Here is a 17,844-nt window from a genome sequence, read left to right on the forward strand (position 1 = left end):
ATACCAGATTTCTGCTTTCCAAAAAACGTCTGTGTGCAAAAATGAGCCATGAGAGGGGAGCCAGCTAGAGGCCAGCAATCTCTGCAGATGATAACAAGGTAGGTGAATTAGCAGATACCCTGGAGTCCTGGCAGTCAGTGGCGTAGCTAGGGGCGGGCGGAGTGGGCGGTCTGCCCCGGGCGGCGCATTTTTGGGGGTGGCATTATTGGCCAAAAGGCTCAGAACACTTCATGTGTAAGCAGCAGGGTTCGGAAAAATATCACTCATGAATGAATTCTCCGATTCTCATCCACAAATGCTTCAAGAATCATTTTCAGACGGTCCTTCTGTGACGGCATCAGACACTGCTGTTGAAATTTATGAGGCAATAACAAAAATAAACAGAAACATTAGATAGATATCTACAGTGCATCCGGAAAGTATTCACAGCGCGTCACTTTTTCCACATTTTGTTATGTTACAGCCTTATTCCAAAATGGATTAAATTCATTTTTTTCCTCCGAATTCTACACACAACACCCCATAATGACAACGTGAAAAAAATTTACTTGAGGTTTTTGCAAATGTATTAAAAATAAAAAAATTGAGAAATCCCATGTACATAAGTATTCACAGCCTTTGCTCAATACTTTGTCGATGCACCTTTGGCAGCAATTACAGCCTCAAGTCTTGTTGAATATGATGCCACAAGCTTGGCACACCTATCCTTGGCCAGTTTCGCCCATTCCTCGTTGCAGCACCTCTCAAGCTCCATCAGGTTGGATGGGAAGCGTCGGTGCACAGCCATTTTAAGATCTCTCCAGAGATGTTCAATCGGATTCAAGTCTGGGCTCTGGCTGGGCCACTGAAGGACATTCACAGAGTTGTCCTGAAGCCACTCCTTTGATCTCTTGGCTATGTGCTTAGGGTCGTTGTCCTGCTGAAAGATGAACCGTCGCCCCAGTCTGAGGTCAAGAGCGCTCTGGAGCAGGTTTTCATCCAGGATGTCTCTGTACATTGCTGCAGTCATCTTTCCCTTTATCCTGACTAGTCTCCCAGTTCCTGTCACTGAAAACATCCCCACAGCATGATGCTGCCACCACCATGCTTCACTGTAGGGATGGTATTGGCCTGGTTTCCTCCAAACGTGACGCCTGGCATTCACACCAAAGAGTTCAATCTTTGTCTCATCAGACCAGAGAATTTTCTTTCTCATGGTCTGAGAGTCCTTCAGGTGCCTTTTGGCAAACTCCAGACAGGCTGCCATGTGCCTTTTACTAAGGAGTGGCTTCCGTCTGGCCACTCTACCATACAGGCCTGATTGGTGGATTGCTGCAGAGATGGTTGTTCTTCTGGAAGGTTCTCCTCTCTTCACAGAGGACCTCTGGAGCTCTGACAGAGTGACCATCGAGTTCTTGGTCACCTCCTTGACTAAGGCCCTTCTCCCCCGATCGCTCAGTTTAGATGGCCGGCCAGCTCTAGGAAGAGTCCTGGTGGTTTCAAACTTCTTCCACTTACGGATGATGGAGGCCACTGCGCTCATTGGGACCTTCAAAGCAGCAGAAATTTTTCTGTAACCTTCCCCAGATTTGTACCTCGAGACAATCCTGTCTCGGAGGTCTACAGACAATTCCTTTGACTTCATGCTTGGTTTGTGCTCTGACATGAACTGTCAACTGTGGGACCTTATATAGACAGGTGTGTGCCTTTCCAAATCATGTCCAACCAACTGAATTTACCACAGGTGGACTCCAATGAAGCTGCAGAAACATCTCAAGGATGATCAGGGGAAACAGGTTGCACCTGAGCTCAGTTTTGAGCTTCATGGCAAAGGCTGTGAATACTTATGCACATGTGCTTTCTCAATTTTTTTATTTTTAAGAAATTTGCAAAAATCTCAAGTAAACTTTTTTTACGTTGTCATTATGGGGTGTTGTGTGTAGAATTGTGAGGAAAAAAATGAATTTAATCCATTTTGGAATAAGGCTGTAACATAACAAAATGTGGAAAAAGTGATGCACTGTGAATACTTTCCGGATGCGCTGTAGATGGATAGATTGATAGATAGATACTTTATTAATCCCAAGGGGAAATTCACAAATTCATTACACCGATAATAATTTCTAGGAAGATAAACAACTAATTCACAATGTATAATTTCGTTTCGTTAACAATCCGAATGCGTTCTTGCTCATCCCCACCTATCACTTGTACACCACACTGGTTCTGGTTTTCGCAGCGTAATTATATTAAACTAATAATCAGAACACGGCTTATCAGTGCGTCTGTACTATATTCTTGTTTAGTTGATGCTTATAAATAATTATATGTGAAAAAATATTGCTGTTTCTCTATATATAAATAAATCTATGCAAAATGTATCTTAATTTTTCTCTATACGTCATTTTAATTTTCTATTTTAATAGGTTAACATATTCAGATACGTTGGAGGGCGGCAAATTGAAGCCCCGCCCCACCTCGAGTGGCGCGAACTCGAGCTACGTCACTGCTTGCAGTCATTACTGAGAGACTTAAGACAGCATACAAGTTTTAGGCAGGAATGTTGGATTTGAATACACAATGGGTGATTGGAAAATTAAAAGTTCACCTTATGAGGAGGACGAGGGTGTCATAGTAGATTCATCATTATTAGACTCCCTAAAGCCCGTCGTATAATATATACGTCTGGAGACAACCATGCATGAATTGAACTTTAAAGTGGGTGGAAACAAATGGACGGCGCACCGAGTGTCACTTTACTAAATCAATCCAATGTCTCGTGAAGGCTGCGCTCCAAGTCAGGACGGTGATCTCGTTATCCTACAGACAGCAAGTTTCCGGTTACAAAGAACCGTCTATAGTTGAAAAATCTCCTAAAACATCCCATATTAGACATTTAAATGTGTGCTGCGTGTGCGGAGAGCACATTGTCTATCCCCTGGTACATGAACGTGAGAGTGCCAAGTATGTGATTTGTAATATTCTGTAATAATACTGTACAGCTAAAAAAACAAACTTGAATACGAGATCCACAGGCAAGAAACTCAGGAGCTGCTGGTATGTTGAGAACAGACGCAGAATATTTGACACACTAGCGAACAAAGCACAGATCGAGGCTGATCTGCAGGCAGAAGGGGCAACGATGGAATATTAGGAACACTTAAATAAATAAATGTTGATAAATAGTAATGAAAGTAATAAAACACATTTTAGGGTTGTATATTATAGAAGTAAAGATTTAAATCTGACAGTTTATTCAACGTTTAAAATTGTATAATACGTTTATATCCCGTCTTTAAGGTGACCTGTTAAATGTAGGCGACTATTTCATTTCGACATTCGAGTAAACAACAACAGTCAAACATTTGTTTTAATCTGACTGACTCCATCACGTAGAGCCCACACTTAAGTCTACGTCAATACATTAAAATTAGGCGGACATTTGTATTATGTTCATTTAAATTGTCTTCAAACGTTGTTTAGTAACGATGAATATCTCATATCCAAACTTTTATTACCATTATTTTTTCAGAACTGCTAATCATAAATGACGGTGGTAAAAATACACTGCAGTCTTAATAATGCCCTCGACAGAGTGCTATAGTGTAAGATATTGGCACTAGTTGACTATCGTCGCAGATGTATTTTACAAATATACACTCCATCTCGTACTGTCCCTTTAGAAATTACTCCCACCTTTCTTTGTACGTATCCATAAGGCAAATGGCTAAAGTGGAACATGAATGACAAATAACACCGATTGGCGATTTGTTAAATAAAAAGGCGATTGACCGCGACGTGTAAAATTTCGATTGGCTGATCCGTGCCTGACGTACGCAAATTTAATATACGATTGGCTGAAGTCGAAAATGATATTCACGCCCATTTTTCTCCGGTCTGCTGCAATATCTTCTGCCTTGTCGCAAGTAGAGCCACGCGCTATGATGACATCAGAGCGACGCTCTCTTGAATCACCATGTCGTTTTCTCGCACTGCAATGTCACTGACGAGTTTGTTCAGTTTCGCGTCTAAATGGAGACTGTGCAGATGTACAACTGGTGATTTAATTTTCTGTAATGTCGGTAAGCAATCGTAAACTACAGTACGTACCTTTATAGCGTTAAACCAGCAGCTCTGTGGTCTGTCCTGTACTTTGTGACTTTTTGTAACATTGTCAGTTCGCAGATGTAATTGTGAATACTGCTATTTCACAGCTCCAGTGATGATGATGCAGTTCCCGATTTAGCTAATATATATGTGAAGTTTATAGATCATTCTTTTTGGCTGTCTCGTTCTTCCCAAACACATGTTAGGTAAAGAGATCAGAGGTTGCGACCGCAATAACAAGAGGTTTCCAAATTACTCAGTGTTCGTGACTTATAAGTAGGAAGGTGGTGTCAGATGACTATATGGCTATAAATAAATATATTAATTAATAAGCAGGTCATGTTACTCAAATAGGTTGCAAGGTGCTGCAGGGAATAGCGCTGCTGCTTCGTGACTCCGGCGTCCAGGTGGAATTCCTCCAAGTACGCTGATGAAATTGTTGAATAAGCCTTTTCATACATCAGCACTCGCAAACACAATTCTGGCTGGAGATTATTGGGGTGTTTGAAACCCACCTGTTTATTAATTATGGATTTCTTAAAAAACGTAAAATACCCCATCCAAGGGCGTTGATCTTTCTACACTATGTAATGAATTATTATTATTATATTCTCTATATCAAAACTATTTAAAGGATTTTTTTTTACTATATTAATATTATACTTTGTTTTACTCAGTCAGATCTTTTGGCTTTGATGCCGTTGTAACTTGTGGCCATTCTCCACGTATCCTGCAGCTGAAAGCTGCCAGTTCAGTACCTCATTTTGTTAAATATGTGTCTTCATAAGTTAACATTTTGGTGGAAACAAACTTCAGTCCAGAGACTTCTGTAGTAAGTTTTTTTTTTTAGGAAACTTTACATAACATTTTTAAGGTGTCAAAATCTATTCATTCTTACATCTATTCATTCATTACTGGGAGCTACAAAAAAGAAGAATAACAGAATTAACAAAGAATATGGAAGATAGTGTACTTCAGAACTCTAATAATAAGAAAACAAAAAATGTGTAGCTTTCCAAACAGAACTCAGTCTTTGGGGCACAATGGAAACAGAGCATTTCTTACTAAAATTCATAAAAACTGTTTTATGAATATGAATGTAAAGAAAAAGTTAATAAAATGTGCTACATCAAATACACAAAACAGCAACATGGAGCATTACAGTTGTGCTTGAAAGTTTGTGAACCCTTTAGAATTTTCTATATTTCTGCATAACTATGACCTAAAACATCATCAGATTTTCACTCAAGTCCTAAAAGTAGATAAAGAGAAACCAGTTAAACAAATGAGACAAAAATATTATACTTGGTCATTTATTTAGTAGTAGTAGTAGTAGTAGAGCTTTATTGTCATCCTAACAATATACTTACAGTACACAGTAGGACGAAATATCGTCCTCCAGAGTCAAAAGGTGCAGTACACAAGATATATATATATATATATATATATATAACTAAAAAACATATACAGTATTAAGTAGTATTTTGTAATCCAGAGAGTGTGTGGAGTAAAGAGTCCAGTGTGGAGGAGGGCAGCATGGTGTTCAGGAGCCGGACTGCTTGGGGAAAGAAACTATTGCACAATCTCGCAGACCTGCTCCTGATGCTGCAGAGTCGTCTTCCAGATGGAAGAGGAGTAAACAATTGGTGGGAGGGGTGGTGGGGGTCAGCCATGATGCTAGTGGCTTTATGAAGGCAGCATGAGGTGTAGATCTCCTGCAGACTGGGTAGAGAGCTGCCAATGATGCACTCAGCAGTCCGCACAATCCTCTGAAGGGCTTTGCGGTCGGAGGCATGGCAGTTTCCATACCAGACTGTAATACAGCTGGTCAGGACGCTCTCTATGGTGCCTCTGTAGAAGGTGGTAAGTATGGGTTTAGGGAGGTGCACCTTCTTCAGTCGTCGCAGGAAGTAAAGACGCTGCTGGGCTCTTTTTGTAAGATAGTTGGTGTTTTTGGTCCATGAACAGCATTCTTACATGTGCATTGCGGTGATCCAGATTTGACAGGATCAGGTGGAATACCATTGAAATTGCATCATCAGTTGATCGATTTGATTGATATGCAAACTGTAGACGGTCCAGTTTGGGGGGCAGCTGATTCTTTATGTGACTCAAAACTAACCGCTCAAAGCACTTCATAATGATTGGAGTGAATGCCACTGGGCGGTAGTCATTGAGTTCTGAGGCTGTAGCTGTCTTTGGGACAGGTCTGATGGTGGTGATTTTAAAACATTGTGGCACAACAGCTTGGCTCAGGGAGATGTTGAAGATGTCCACTAGGACATCAGTCAGCTGGTCAGCACAAGCTCTGAGCACACGTCCAGGTATGTTTTCTGGTCCAGCAGCTTTGTGTGGGTTGACCCTGGTGAGAGTCCTTCTCACACTAGCTGCAGACAGGGACAAAACTTGATTGTCTGACGAGGGGATGGTCTTCCATGCTGGTTTATTGTTCTGTGTCTCAAACCTGGCATAGAAGGTGTTAAGAGCATCTGGAAGAGAGGTGTCGTTAACACACATATGCGGTGGGGCCTTATAATCCGTGATGGTTTGGATGCCCTGCCACATTCGACGAGAATCTCTTGAGCAGGCGAAGTGATCACTAATTTTCTTTGAGTACTCCCGCTTTGCTAACTTAATGCCTCGGGACAGGTTGGTTCTAGCTGCTCTGAGTGCCACTTCGTCGTTGGCTTTGTAGGCAGCATCCCATGTTTTCAGCAGCTCGTGAACTTCTGCTGTGAACCATGGCTTCTGGTTAGCACGTATTGAGACAGATTTGATGATGGTGACATCTCCAATGCATTTGCCAATGTATCCTGTCACTGCTTCGGCATACTCATTTATGTTAATGTGATGATCAATGGTCGCCGCTTCTCTAAAGACACTCCATTCTGTGCTCTCAAAACAGTCCTGCAGGGCTTTTTTTTGAATCTGGAGTAGCCGCTGCGCCCTAGCGCGCTGCCATTCTCTAGGCATTCTCATTTATTGAGGAAAATGATCGAATATGACATATTTGTGAGTGGCAAAAGTATGTGAACCTCTAGGATTAGCAGTTAGTTTGAAGGTGTTTTCAGTCAATGGGATGACAACTAGGTGTGAGTGGGCACCCTGTGTTATTTAAAGAACAGGGATCAATCAAAGTCTACTCTTCACAACACATGTTTGTAGAAGTGTATCGTGGGACAAACAAAGGAGATTTCTGAGGACCTCAGAAAAAGAGGTCTGCCTGATGCTCATCAGGCAGAGTTTGGACTCCACCAATCCACAGTCAGACAGATTGTGTACAAATGGAGGAAATTCAAGACCATTGTTAGCCTCCCCAGGAGTGGTCGACCAACAAAGATCACTCCCAAGAGCAAGACGTGTAATAGTCGGCGAGGTCACAAAGGACCCCAGGGTAACTTCTAAGAAACTGAAGGCCTCTCTTACATTGGCTAATGTTCATGTTCATGAGTCCACCATCAGGAGAACACTGAACAACAATGGTGTGCATGGCAGGGTTGCAAGGAGAAAGCCACTGCTCTCCAAAAAAAACATTGCTGCTCGTCTGCAGTTTGCTAAAGATCACGTGGACAAACCAGAAGGTTATGGGAAGAATGTTTTGTGGACGGATGAGACCAAAATAGAACTTTTTGGTTTAAATGAAAAGCGTTATGTTTGGAGAAAGGAAAACACTGCATTCCAGCATAAGAACCTTATCCCATCTGTGAAACATAGTGAGGGTAGTATCATGGTTTGGGCCTGTTTTGCTGCATCTGGGCCAGGATGGCTTGCCTTCATTGATGGAACAATGAATTCTGAATTATATCAGAGAATTCTAAAGGAAAATGTCAGGAAATCTGTCAATGAACTGAATCTCAAGAGAAGGTGGGTCATGCAGCAAGACAACAACCCTAAGCACACAAGTCGTTCTACCAAAGAATGGTTAAAGAAGAATAAAGTTAATGTTTTGGAATGACCAAGTCAAAGTCCTGACCTTAATCCAATTGAAATGTTGTGGAAGGACCTGAAGGGAGCAGTTAATGTGAGGAAACCCACCAACATCCCAGAGTTGAAGCTGTTCTGTACGGAGGAATCGGCTCAAATTCCTCCAAGCCGGTGTTCAGGACTGATCAACAGTTACCGGAAACGTTTAGTTGCAGTTATTGCTGCAAAGGGAGTTGGGGGGGGGGTTTGGTTCACACCAGATACTGAAAGCAAAGGTTCACATACTTTTGCCACTCACAAATATGTAATATTCGATCATTTTCCTTAATAAATAAATGACCAAGTATAATATTTTTGTCTCATTTGTTTAACTGGTTTCTCTTTATCGACGTTTAGGACTTGAGTGAAAATCTGATGATGTTTTAGGTCATATTTATGCAGAAATATAGAAAATTCTAAAGGGTTCACAGACTTTCAAGCACAACTGTATGTAAATCAGTATACTTCCATGAGCTTCAAAAACTGTTGAATGTTGACAAGAGAAAAATGCAAGATGTTTTAGTCTTCTAAGAGTAGCTAAAATAAGGTCCAGATTAAAAAAAACAAAACTTGGATATACCATCCATCCATTCATTTTCCAACCCGCTGAATCCGAACACAGGGTCACAACCCACAAACACACCAGGGCCAATTTAGAATCTCCAATCCACCTAACCTGCATGTCTTTGGACTGTGGGAGGAAACCCACGCAGACACGGGGAGAACATGCAAACTCCACGCAGAGAGGACCCGGGAAGCGAACCCAGGTCTCCCAACTGCGAGGCAGCAGCGCTACCCACTGCACCACGTGCCGCCCTAAGAAAATCTTTTTACATTATTTCACAAGATCAAACCAAGTTCCTTACGGGCAGGCAATCAGACAGTTACTTTAAAATTCTAAAATTAATTTAACCCCTTTATTAGGTATTTGTGCCACTTTATTATTATGTATTAGGTACACCTTTCTAGTATGAGGTTGGACCCCCTTTTGCCTTCAGAATTCTTCATGGTATAGATTCAAGGTGCTGGAAATATTCCTCGGGGATTTTGGTCCATATTGACACGATAGCATCATGTGGTTGCTGTAGATTTGTCAGCTGCACATCCATGATGTGGTACACCCCAACCATCCGCCTGAACCGTTGATACAAGGCATGATGGGTTTGTTCTTTCATGTTGTTAATGCCAAATTCTGACCCTACCATCTGAATGTCGCAGCAGCAATCCAGACTCATCAGACCAGGCAACGTTTTTTCCAGTCTTCTGTTGTCCAGTTTTGGTGAGCCCGGGTAAAATTGTAGTTTCAGTTGCCTGTTCATAGGTGACAGGAGTGGCATCCGTGTGTTCTCCTTCTGCTGTAGCCCATCTGCTTCAAGGATCGACGTGCTGTTTTCAGAGATGCTCTTCTACATACCTCAGTTGTAACAAGTCATTTATTTGAGTTACTGTTGCCTTTCTATGAGCTCATACCCATGAGAACTGCAGTTTACTGGATATTTTCCCTTTTTCAGACCATTTTCTATAAGCCCTATAGATGGTTGTGTGTGAAAATCCCAGTAGATCAGCAGTTTCTGAAATTCTCAAACCAGCCCGTCTGGTACCAACAACCATGTCAATTTCAAAGTCACTTCAGTCCTTTTTCTTCCCCATTCTGATGCTCGCTTTGAACTTTAGCAGGTCGTCTTGACAATGTCTACAGCCTAAACGCATTGAGTTGCTGTCATATAATTGGCTGATTAGATATTTGTGTTAAGAAGCAGTCGAACAGGTGTACCTAATAAAGTGGCCAGTGAGTGTATATATAGGATTGAATGGGATTACTTTTTTCATCACATTACATCATTTTGGATTTTGGCAGCATTTTATTGGCATAGATAAAGCTTTTATCATGTAATGCTGAAGCCTCTGTTTATATAAATCATATAAATTCTGTTTTTCATTTTGGGGCTTTCCACTTATTAAGAATGCAGTCTTATCAAGTTTCTTTTTTCAGTATTGTAATCAAGCTCCCTCAAGGAATTTTAAAAGTTAAACAAAATGTAACTGCCTGCACTGATGACCTGGTTATTTATATAACTGCATTATTTTTTATCATGCCTGTATTTGTTGAACATAGTGGAGAAGTTCCTCAGAATCCTGGGACTTAAACAAAAGTATATTATTTCCAATTTATGCTTTAGCACATAAGACAAACTTTGAAAACAGTCCTTCAGCTGCCCTGTGTCATCTGATTTATGCTGGGTTACAATTACAGTACACATGGCCTTAAAGATATTTAAACCCACTGACTATATGGAGTTTGAATATTCCCCCAGTGTCTGCTTTGGTTTTCTTTTGGGTACTCTGGTTTTCCTCTCACATTCCCAGATATGTGCTGAATAATTTAATTGATGACTCTGAATTTGCCAAATGTGAATCTGAGTGTGGGTGTGAGTGGGTCCTGTAATGGTCTGTCACCTTGTCTAGGATTGTTTCCTTTCTTGCACACAGTGTTGACAAGATAGACACTGGCCCCACCTGCAACACTGAATTGGATTCAGTGGGTTTTAAAATGTCTTGTGTGAGAATGTTCGCTGCTCTTATCTTCGAATGCTTGTCAGAAAAATAAATGTGATTAAAACAATATTTTGTATTATATTCCTACCAGTAACGGTGCACTGCACGAATACACTTGACTTGAGCATTCCTAGTTTTCCTCCTCTTTCTTTCTCTGTATGTTTACCATTCGTTTGCTCAGAGGTTGATGTGCTTGCTGCTTCCTGATCAGCTCTTCTTCTCTCCACCCTAGTGGCCCGCTTCTTCTCTTCTTTCGTCGGCATCTTTTCGCATTAAAAGTCAGTGTTTTTGTTGCAACTTCTTAGTACATTTTCCTTAATTTTTCACTTAAGCTGGCACTTCAATCTGCCTCAAGAATGATTTAAGATATGAAGAGGTAGGGGAAGTGACGGCAAAGGTGGTAGGAAATGAAAACGGCTACATTATTTTGTTGCGCTACAATAAAATAAAAATAAAAAGAGGAATAATCTTGGAGGTCAATGATCATCCCGAAAGCGGATAGTAGATGTCATGTAGTATATGTGTACCAGATTCAAACATTTTGCGAGTGACAGGTGATTTAAAATCCTGGACAGACAAACGGACAGCCACGGTAGCATATTATGTAAGAAGATAATTTGATGGGAGTACTCCTATTTAGTAAGCCTTTTTATTAAAACTTGAAGCAGCTGTCACTTTGTTTATATGGAATAGAAATAAGGCCACAAGTTAAATTAAAAAAATTCATATATGTACTGTCATGTGAAAAAGTAAGTACACCCCATGGAAACCGTTGACTTTTTCAACATATTTGAACAGGCAAACAGTAGATCTTCACGTAAACAGTACCTACAAATAAAGGTGATATACCTGAACAAGTATCACATGCATTCTCATAATCTAAATTAACAAATGTCATGTGGACAAAGTGAGTACACCAGTTAGACATTTACTACTACTTCAGATCTATAAAATTAGATTCAGGTGTTCTAGATTAGGTGCCAATGATTAGAATCTCCTTAAGTAGTATGCAGGTGGACCATGTCTTATTTAAGCCGCAGAAATCTAGGGTCTGGTGTTCTCTTTGCCATTGACGTGTGTGGTGTCATCATGCCAAGTTCAAAAGAACCCTCAAAAGAAGGTTATGGATGTCTGTGGGTCTGGCAAGGGATTTAAAAAGATTATTATCTTATTATTATTATCTTGTATTTAACTGTCAGGAAAATTATCTACAAGTGGCATAGATTTCAAATGACTGTTAATTTGTTCAGGATTGGTTGACCCAGCAAATTCAGCCCAAGAACTAAGTATGTGATACTAAAAGAAATCTAAGAACCCCAAAATTTCATTGCAGGATTTGCAGATAACTCTTTCAAAAGTTGGTGACAAAGTGCATGCAGAAGGAGATAGCACAAATTTGGCCAGCATGTGAGGTGTGCCAGAAAAAGGCATTTGCTGTCCAGAAAGAACATTAGAGCAAGACTATAGTTTGTCATTGAGAATGTAGGTAAAGACCAGACCTTCTGGAACAATGTGCTCTGAACAAACAAATCAGAGATTGAGCTGTTTAGTGACCGTAACAGTAGACATGTTTGGAACAAACTAAAGGCGGCATTTCTGGAGAAGAATCTCATACCGACTATGAAGCATGGTGGTGGACATGTTATGGTTTAGGGGTGTTTTGGTGCCTCAGGTCCTGGGTGGCTTGCATTCATCAAGTTAACTATGAATTCTGCATCATATCAAAGTGTGCTTGAGGGTAATGTGAGGCTATCTGTCCTAAAATTGAATTGATATAATGATCTGAAGTACACTAGAAAATCTACAGAATCCCAAGAATGGCTAAAAAAGAGCCATATAATAAGTTAATGTTCAACACATCCTCTTCTTCACTGTGTGTTCAAACAAGATGCACTTCCTTCATTACTGCCCCAACAGTACTATTTGGTATATGCAAATTTTAATATTTTTTGCTTCCACTGTCTATTTTGTAAAGGTTAAAATTTGTTAAGATTTTATCAGATTTATGTTCTCATAATTAAAAACATTTCTTGCTTAATAAAATTCCATTATAATTTATAGGCAGATTTTCACTGTTGTTTTGTTGGGAATACTTACAGATATATTCTTCCCTCTAAATTAATATGGCATAAAACACTTTCTAATGTTTTGGCGACAGTTCATATAGCCCCCCTACGGCACAAGAGCTCTATGACAGATGGCAAAAATGAAGCCAAGAAAGGGCAGCTGAAGACACCCAAAACACCACTGGGACGATATGATGATTCTTCACAAGACTCTGCTGAAAAAGAACCCTTGCAAAGTAAGTTGTTACCTTTTCCACTGCAGTATTTCTCTGGCAGAAAAGAGTATCTTATGTATTATACATCTCTTCAAGATGTTGGAGGATTTATTTGCTCAAGGTTCAAAAATGTGCCAGGTTAAGTGAATCGCTTAATGTAGAACCCAGAAATCTGGCCTTTTCTTTGAGATGTTAGGTTCAAGGTGGCTCAGAGATAAGTGTAATGTCTATTATGTAGTCATGGCTTGGGTAGCCAGCATCCTCAGTCATCTAATTTTAGCAGGCTGCTTTATCTAGCTCATCAGCAAACAGGATATTTATTATTCTTTTCTCTCAAGCTATAAAAGATAGCCCAGTGTATTCACAACAAGTTCTGCTATATTGCTAACTTTATATAAAACATGCCTGTAAGCTGAAAGTAAAAAGCTTTAATGGTTCTTATTTCATTAGGTGCTCATAAATGGTTTGGGTCAAGTTGGACCTTATTTTGGAGTGGCTAAGTTTAAACATTGTAAACCAATTGATGCCCTAGCTCACAATCATAGTAAGTCACTTGGGAGATTGCACCAGTAACTCAGCGGTCCAAAACTTGTTCACAATGCCTCATTACCTGTCCAGTGGATGATTGATAGCATTTGATAACCAACAAAATTGACCTGTGAAGGTTCAGCACTTAACAATTATAAAATTTAATGACTGTCACTTTCAATTTAATGCTTTCTGTCTAGCTCATCTTGAACCTGATAGCACTTTAATAGGATTTCAAAATTCAACAGATGAATGAACGAGTCAATATCTAATGTAATAAAAACCCTTATTACCAAAACATAACATCGTCATTTTGGATCCTCTTCTTCATGGGCATGTTTTCTACATTGTGTAGTGCACCATCTAGCATGTTTGTCAAAATGGTTGCATCATGCGTACATTCTGTACATAATGCAGACTACACAACATGTACAGGGGGTCCTCGGGTTACGACACAGTTCCATTCCTACAACAGTGATGTAACCCGAATTTTGGTGTAAGTCGAAACACACCCTAGCCTAAGTCACTTACCTATCCTAACACATTTGCAAAATCATAATCTAGAACATAAAAACATAACTAAGCCACAGAAAAAGGAAAAGGACATAAATATACTGTACTGCAGTAACAGAAAAAATGACAAAAATTGAGTGTAAAAAAAATTCCTTACCTTTATTCCTTCTGATCTCTTTACAATGTCTAATTTCACTTCCATTGTGATGGCTTTCCTCTTCTTTGAAGCAAACCATCTGAAGACTCTGACTTTCATTTAGGGGAGATGATAAGGGTCAAAAAGTCACCAAACAAAGCAACACAAACGGAAAAATTCCTCCACGCACAACCAAACTAGTTCGCCAACTCCCTCACTCATACACAGTGTTACTGCGTATTCTTCCGCCACGCGCAACCAAACTAGTTTGTCTACGTAGTCTGTAAGGACGACACTAATGGTGTAAGCCGAAACACTCACATCTCAATTTTTTGAAGTTTTTATGAGAGTGAGCGTTGTAAACTCGAGATGTTGTAACCCGAGGACCCCCTGTATTTAGACTTTTGTTTTCTCCTACAGTCTAAAGATAAACTGTTTGATTAGTGACTGTAAATTCACATATATTGGATTAGTATTTATGGATGCGCTGGGAAAGACTTCATTGGTATTAAATAAGCTTTATGTCCCTGAAACTCTGTTCGGACCTTTAAAGGGAGAGTGGATATGTAGAGATTGAAAATAAGATTCAATGACTATAAAATGTATAGTACTGATATCTGGGTAGCAGAATAAGCACTGTCATTTAAATGCAACCTATATACAGTATATACACTAACTGGCCTTCAGAACTACCGTATTTCTTCGTGGCAGAAATTCAACAAGGTGCTGGAAACATTCCTCAGGGATTTTGGTCCATATTGACATGATTGCATTATGCAGTTGTTCCAGATTTGTGAGCTACACAACTGTGATGCAGATCTTCTGTTCCACCACATCCCAAAGGTGCTTTATTCGATTGAGATCTGGTGACTGTGGAGGCCATTTAAGTACAGTGAACCCTGTCATGTTCAGGAAACCAGTTTTAGGTGATTTGAGTTTTGTGACATGGCGCATTATCCTGCTGGAAGTAAATGGCTACTGCAGTCATAAAGGGATTGACATGGTCAACAATACTGTGACATTTAAATGATGTGCAATTGGTACTAAGGGGCCCAAAGTGTGCCAAAAAATATCCCCCACACCATTATACCACCACCACCAGCCTGAACCGTTGATCCATGCTTTCATGTTGTTGACGACAAATTCTGAACTTACCATCCGAATGTCACAGCAGAGATCGAGACTCATCAGACCAGGCAATGTTTTTCCAATCTTCTTTTGTCCAATTTTGGTGGGCCCGTGCAAAAAATTAGCCTCAGTTGCCTGTTCTTAGCTGACAGGAGCAGCACCCAGTGTGGTCTTCTGCTGCTGTAGCCCATCTGCTTCAGAGTTTGTCGTGTTGTGTGTTCATAAATGCTCTTCTGCACACCTTAGTGGTAATGAGTGGTTGTTTGAGTTACTGTTGCCTTTCTGTCAGCTCAAACCAGTCTGGCCATTCTTCTCAGACCTCTGGAATCCACTCACTGAATATTTTCCCGTTTTTCAACCAATTTCTATAAACCCTAGAGATGGTTGTACATGAGAATCACAGTAGATAAGCAGTTTCTTAAATACTCAGACCAGCCCATCTGACACTAACAACCATACCACGTTCAAAGTCACTGAAATCACACTTTCCTCATTCTGATGCTCAGTTTCAACTTCAGCAGGTTGTCTTGACAATGTCTATATTCCTGAATGCATTGAGTTGCTGCCATGTGATTGGCTGATTTAGATATTTGTGTTAACAAGAAGCTGAACAGGTATATCTAATAAAGTGGCCGGTGAGTGTATACAAGAATATGTATTTGTCAATGAGTTGGGTTGATCTACACCAGTCAATAACACATTAGATATGGTTACATATAAAAGCACGTGGGGAATGCTCAAAATCAAGCAATTGCCGTTTTACTTCATTCTGGAAAGCCTACTAAATAAATCAAGCCTGTACTTGTCTTTTAATTTATTTCAGAATTTCCCGATGATGTGAATCCTGTCACAAAGGAGAAAGGAGGACCAAGAGGCCCTGAGCCTACTCGTTACGGAGACTGGGAAAGAAAGGGCCGTTGCATTGACTTTTAGTGTTAATGCTATTTTTGTACATTATACTGTCTGTACTTGCATGCTTTGTGAAAATAATTATTTAAACTGGTTTATCTAAAATGCACAAATGTATATTCTTGAATAAATTAATACTGAATCTCACTTCCTTGGAATGTATTTTGGAAATTCTGCATTTGTTAGGCATGATGCTTGGCCTACATTAAATATTTGTGAACCACATATAATTCATCTTTGGTTAAATGTTACTATTCTGAGAGTAAAAAACTGTATAATATTTGTAAATTTAGCAATGTGATGTACTAATATGTAATGCTTTATCTTCAAGTAAATTGGGACAATGTTAAGACGTGCATTATCAGATGAGACTTCTGTTTGAAATTGTTTACATTTTACCAAAATCGCCAAGCCCATATACAGAATAACGTTCAACTATAGTACAAATCAATTTACACTGGAATCCATAAAAACCTAATTTATCATTTAATTAAATCTGTATAGAATAGTTGAAATGCGTCACAGTTTTTAGCTTGTGCTTTTTCAAGATATATGTATATGTGTGTGTGTGTACAGTATATAGATGTATAGAGTCATTCCATGTCAAATCAACCGATTTTACAGAAATCCGATGCAGTTCGGTCTCAAAAAATTCTGAAAAAAGTACCAGGTGTACCCATGTTATCCAGGAGACACCCTGTAAAATTATTTTGATGTAAGATGAATACTTTCCAAGGTACTGCCAATTTTGTGAAGGGAGAGGGGTGTCAAATTTGACATGGCATTATTTTTTCATCAATTTCACAAGACAATATCTAAAGAATTAAACCACCAAGCACTCTCGAATTTTGCATTCTGGTACTTTTATATGTATAGTATGTAACTAAATCAAAATGTTTGGTCTAGATGATACCACTTGGTAAGAGGAGGCCTTCAAAAATGGAAAAAAACATATTTTGCATCTTTGGCTTTGTCATTGTGATAAAACCGGGGTATCAGTGAGCCCAAAGCACGAACTCACAACCACAGTCCTGGGTTCAAATAAAGGATGGTTTTACTGTAATACCCACAATTCATCAGTTAAGTACAAAGTATAAAGCACAGGTTCTCTCTCTTCCATAATTCACTTCACAGTGCCTCTCCTCTCACCACCATACTGTCCTTCTTCCATAATTCACTTCACAGTGCCTCTCCTCTCACCACCATACTGTCCTTCTCCAGCTGAGTGTTGCCTCCCTTCCTCCCAGCTCCGACTCACCTGGATAAGGGAGTGTGGTCCCTTTTATTGAGGATCCAGGAGTACTTCCTGTGCCAGGGGTGCTGCCTGTTGGAAGTACTTCCAGGTCACATGAAAGTCCCATATGATAGAGAGTAGATCTCCCTGCAGTGCCCTCTTGCAGCACCCATGGGCTCCAGCAGAGCTGCTCTGCTGGGCTACATTTCCCTGTGAGTTCCCAAATGGGCATCAGTATGGAGGACTGCTGCCATCTAGTGCCTGAGGGGAATATACACCCCTCAGAGACAGTCCTTCCCTGTCCTTTTCTTTTATCTCAGCCAGGGAAGGTCCTCAAAACGTGTCCAGTCAGGATGTCTTGCCAGTTACCTGGGGCTTCCCGCCTGGGTATGTAATTCCAGGTTGGGATGTCCATCCCTCCTCTTGAGAAGTCCTTTTTGGGTCTGGTGCCTTTCTCTCCCTTGGCTAGGATGTCTATCTGTCTTCCAGGGCAAGGTAATGTACCATCCC

General features: G+C 40.1%; 1 protein-coding gene across 2 annotated transcripts; it reads left to right on the plus strand.

The window, feature by feature from the left end:
• The first annotated feature begins 3,893 nt into the window (after nt 1-3,893).
• sdhaf4 (succinate dehydrogenase complex assembly factor 4) lies at nt 3,894-16,247 on the plus strand. Of its 2 annotated transcripts, none has more exons than XM_028820700.2 (3): nt 3,894-4,061; nt 12,764-12,907; nt 16,015-16,247. In XM_028820700.2, the coding sequence occupies exons 1-3, from the start codon at nt 3,956-3,958 to the stop codon at nt 16,122-16,124; spliced, it is 360 nt and encodes a 119-aa protein (XP_028676533.1). In that variant the 5' UTR covers nt 3,894-3,955; the 3' UTR covers nt 16,125-16,247. The 2 variants fall into 2 exon arrangements, with proteins under 2 accessions (XP_028676533.1, XP_051775572.1); XM_051919612.1 differs by having other exon boundaries at nt 3,895-4,061; nt 12,773-12,907.
• The last annotated feature ends 1,597 nt before the right edge of the window (nt 16,248-17,844 follow it).

This window comes from Erpetoichthys calabaricus, chromosome 15 (genome assembly GCF_900747795.2).
Source record: "Erpetoichthys calabaricus chromosome 15, fErpCal1.3, whole genome shotgun sequence".
Classification (NCBI taxonomy): Eukaryota; Metazoa; Chordata; class Cladistia; order Polypteriformes; family Polypteridae; genus Erpetoichthys; species Erpetoichthys calabaricus.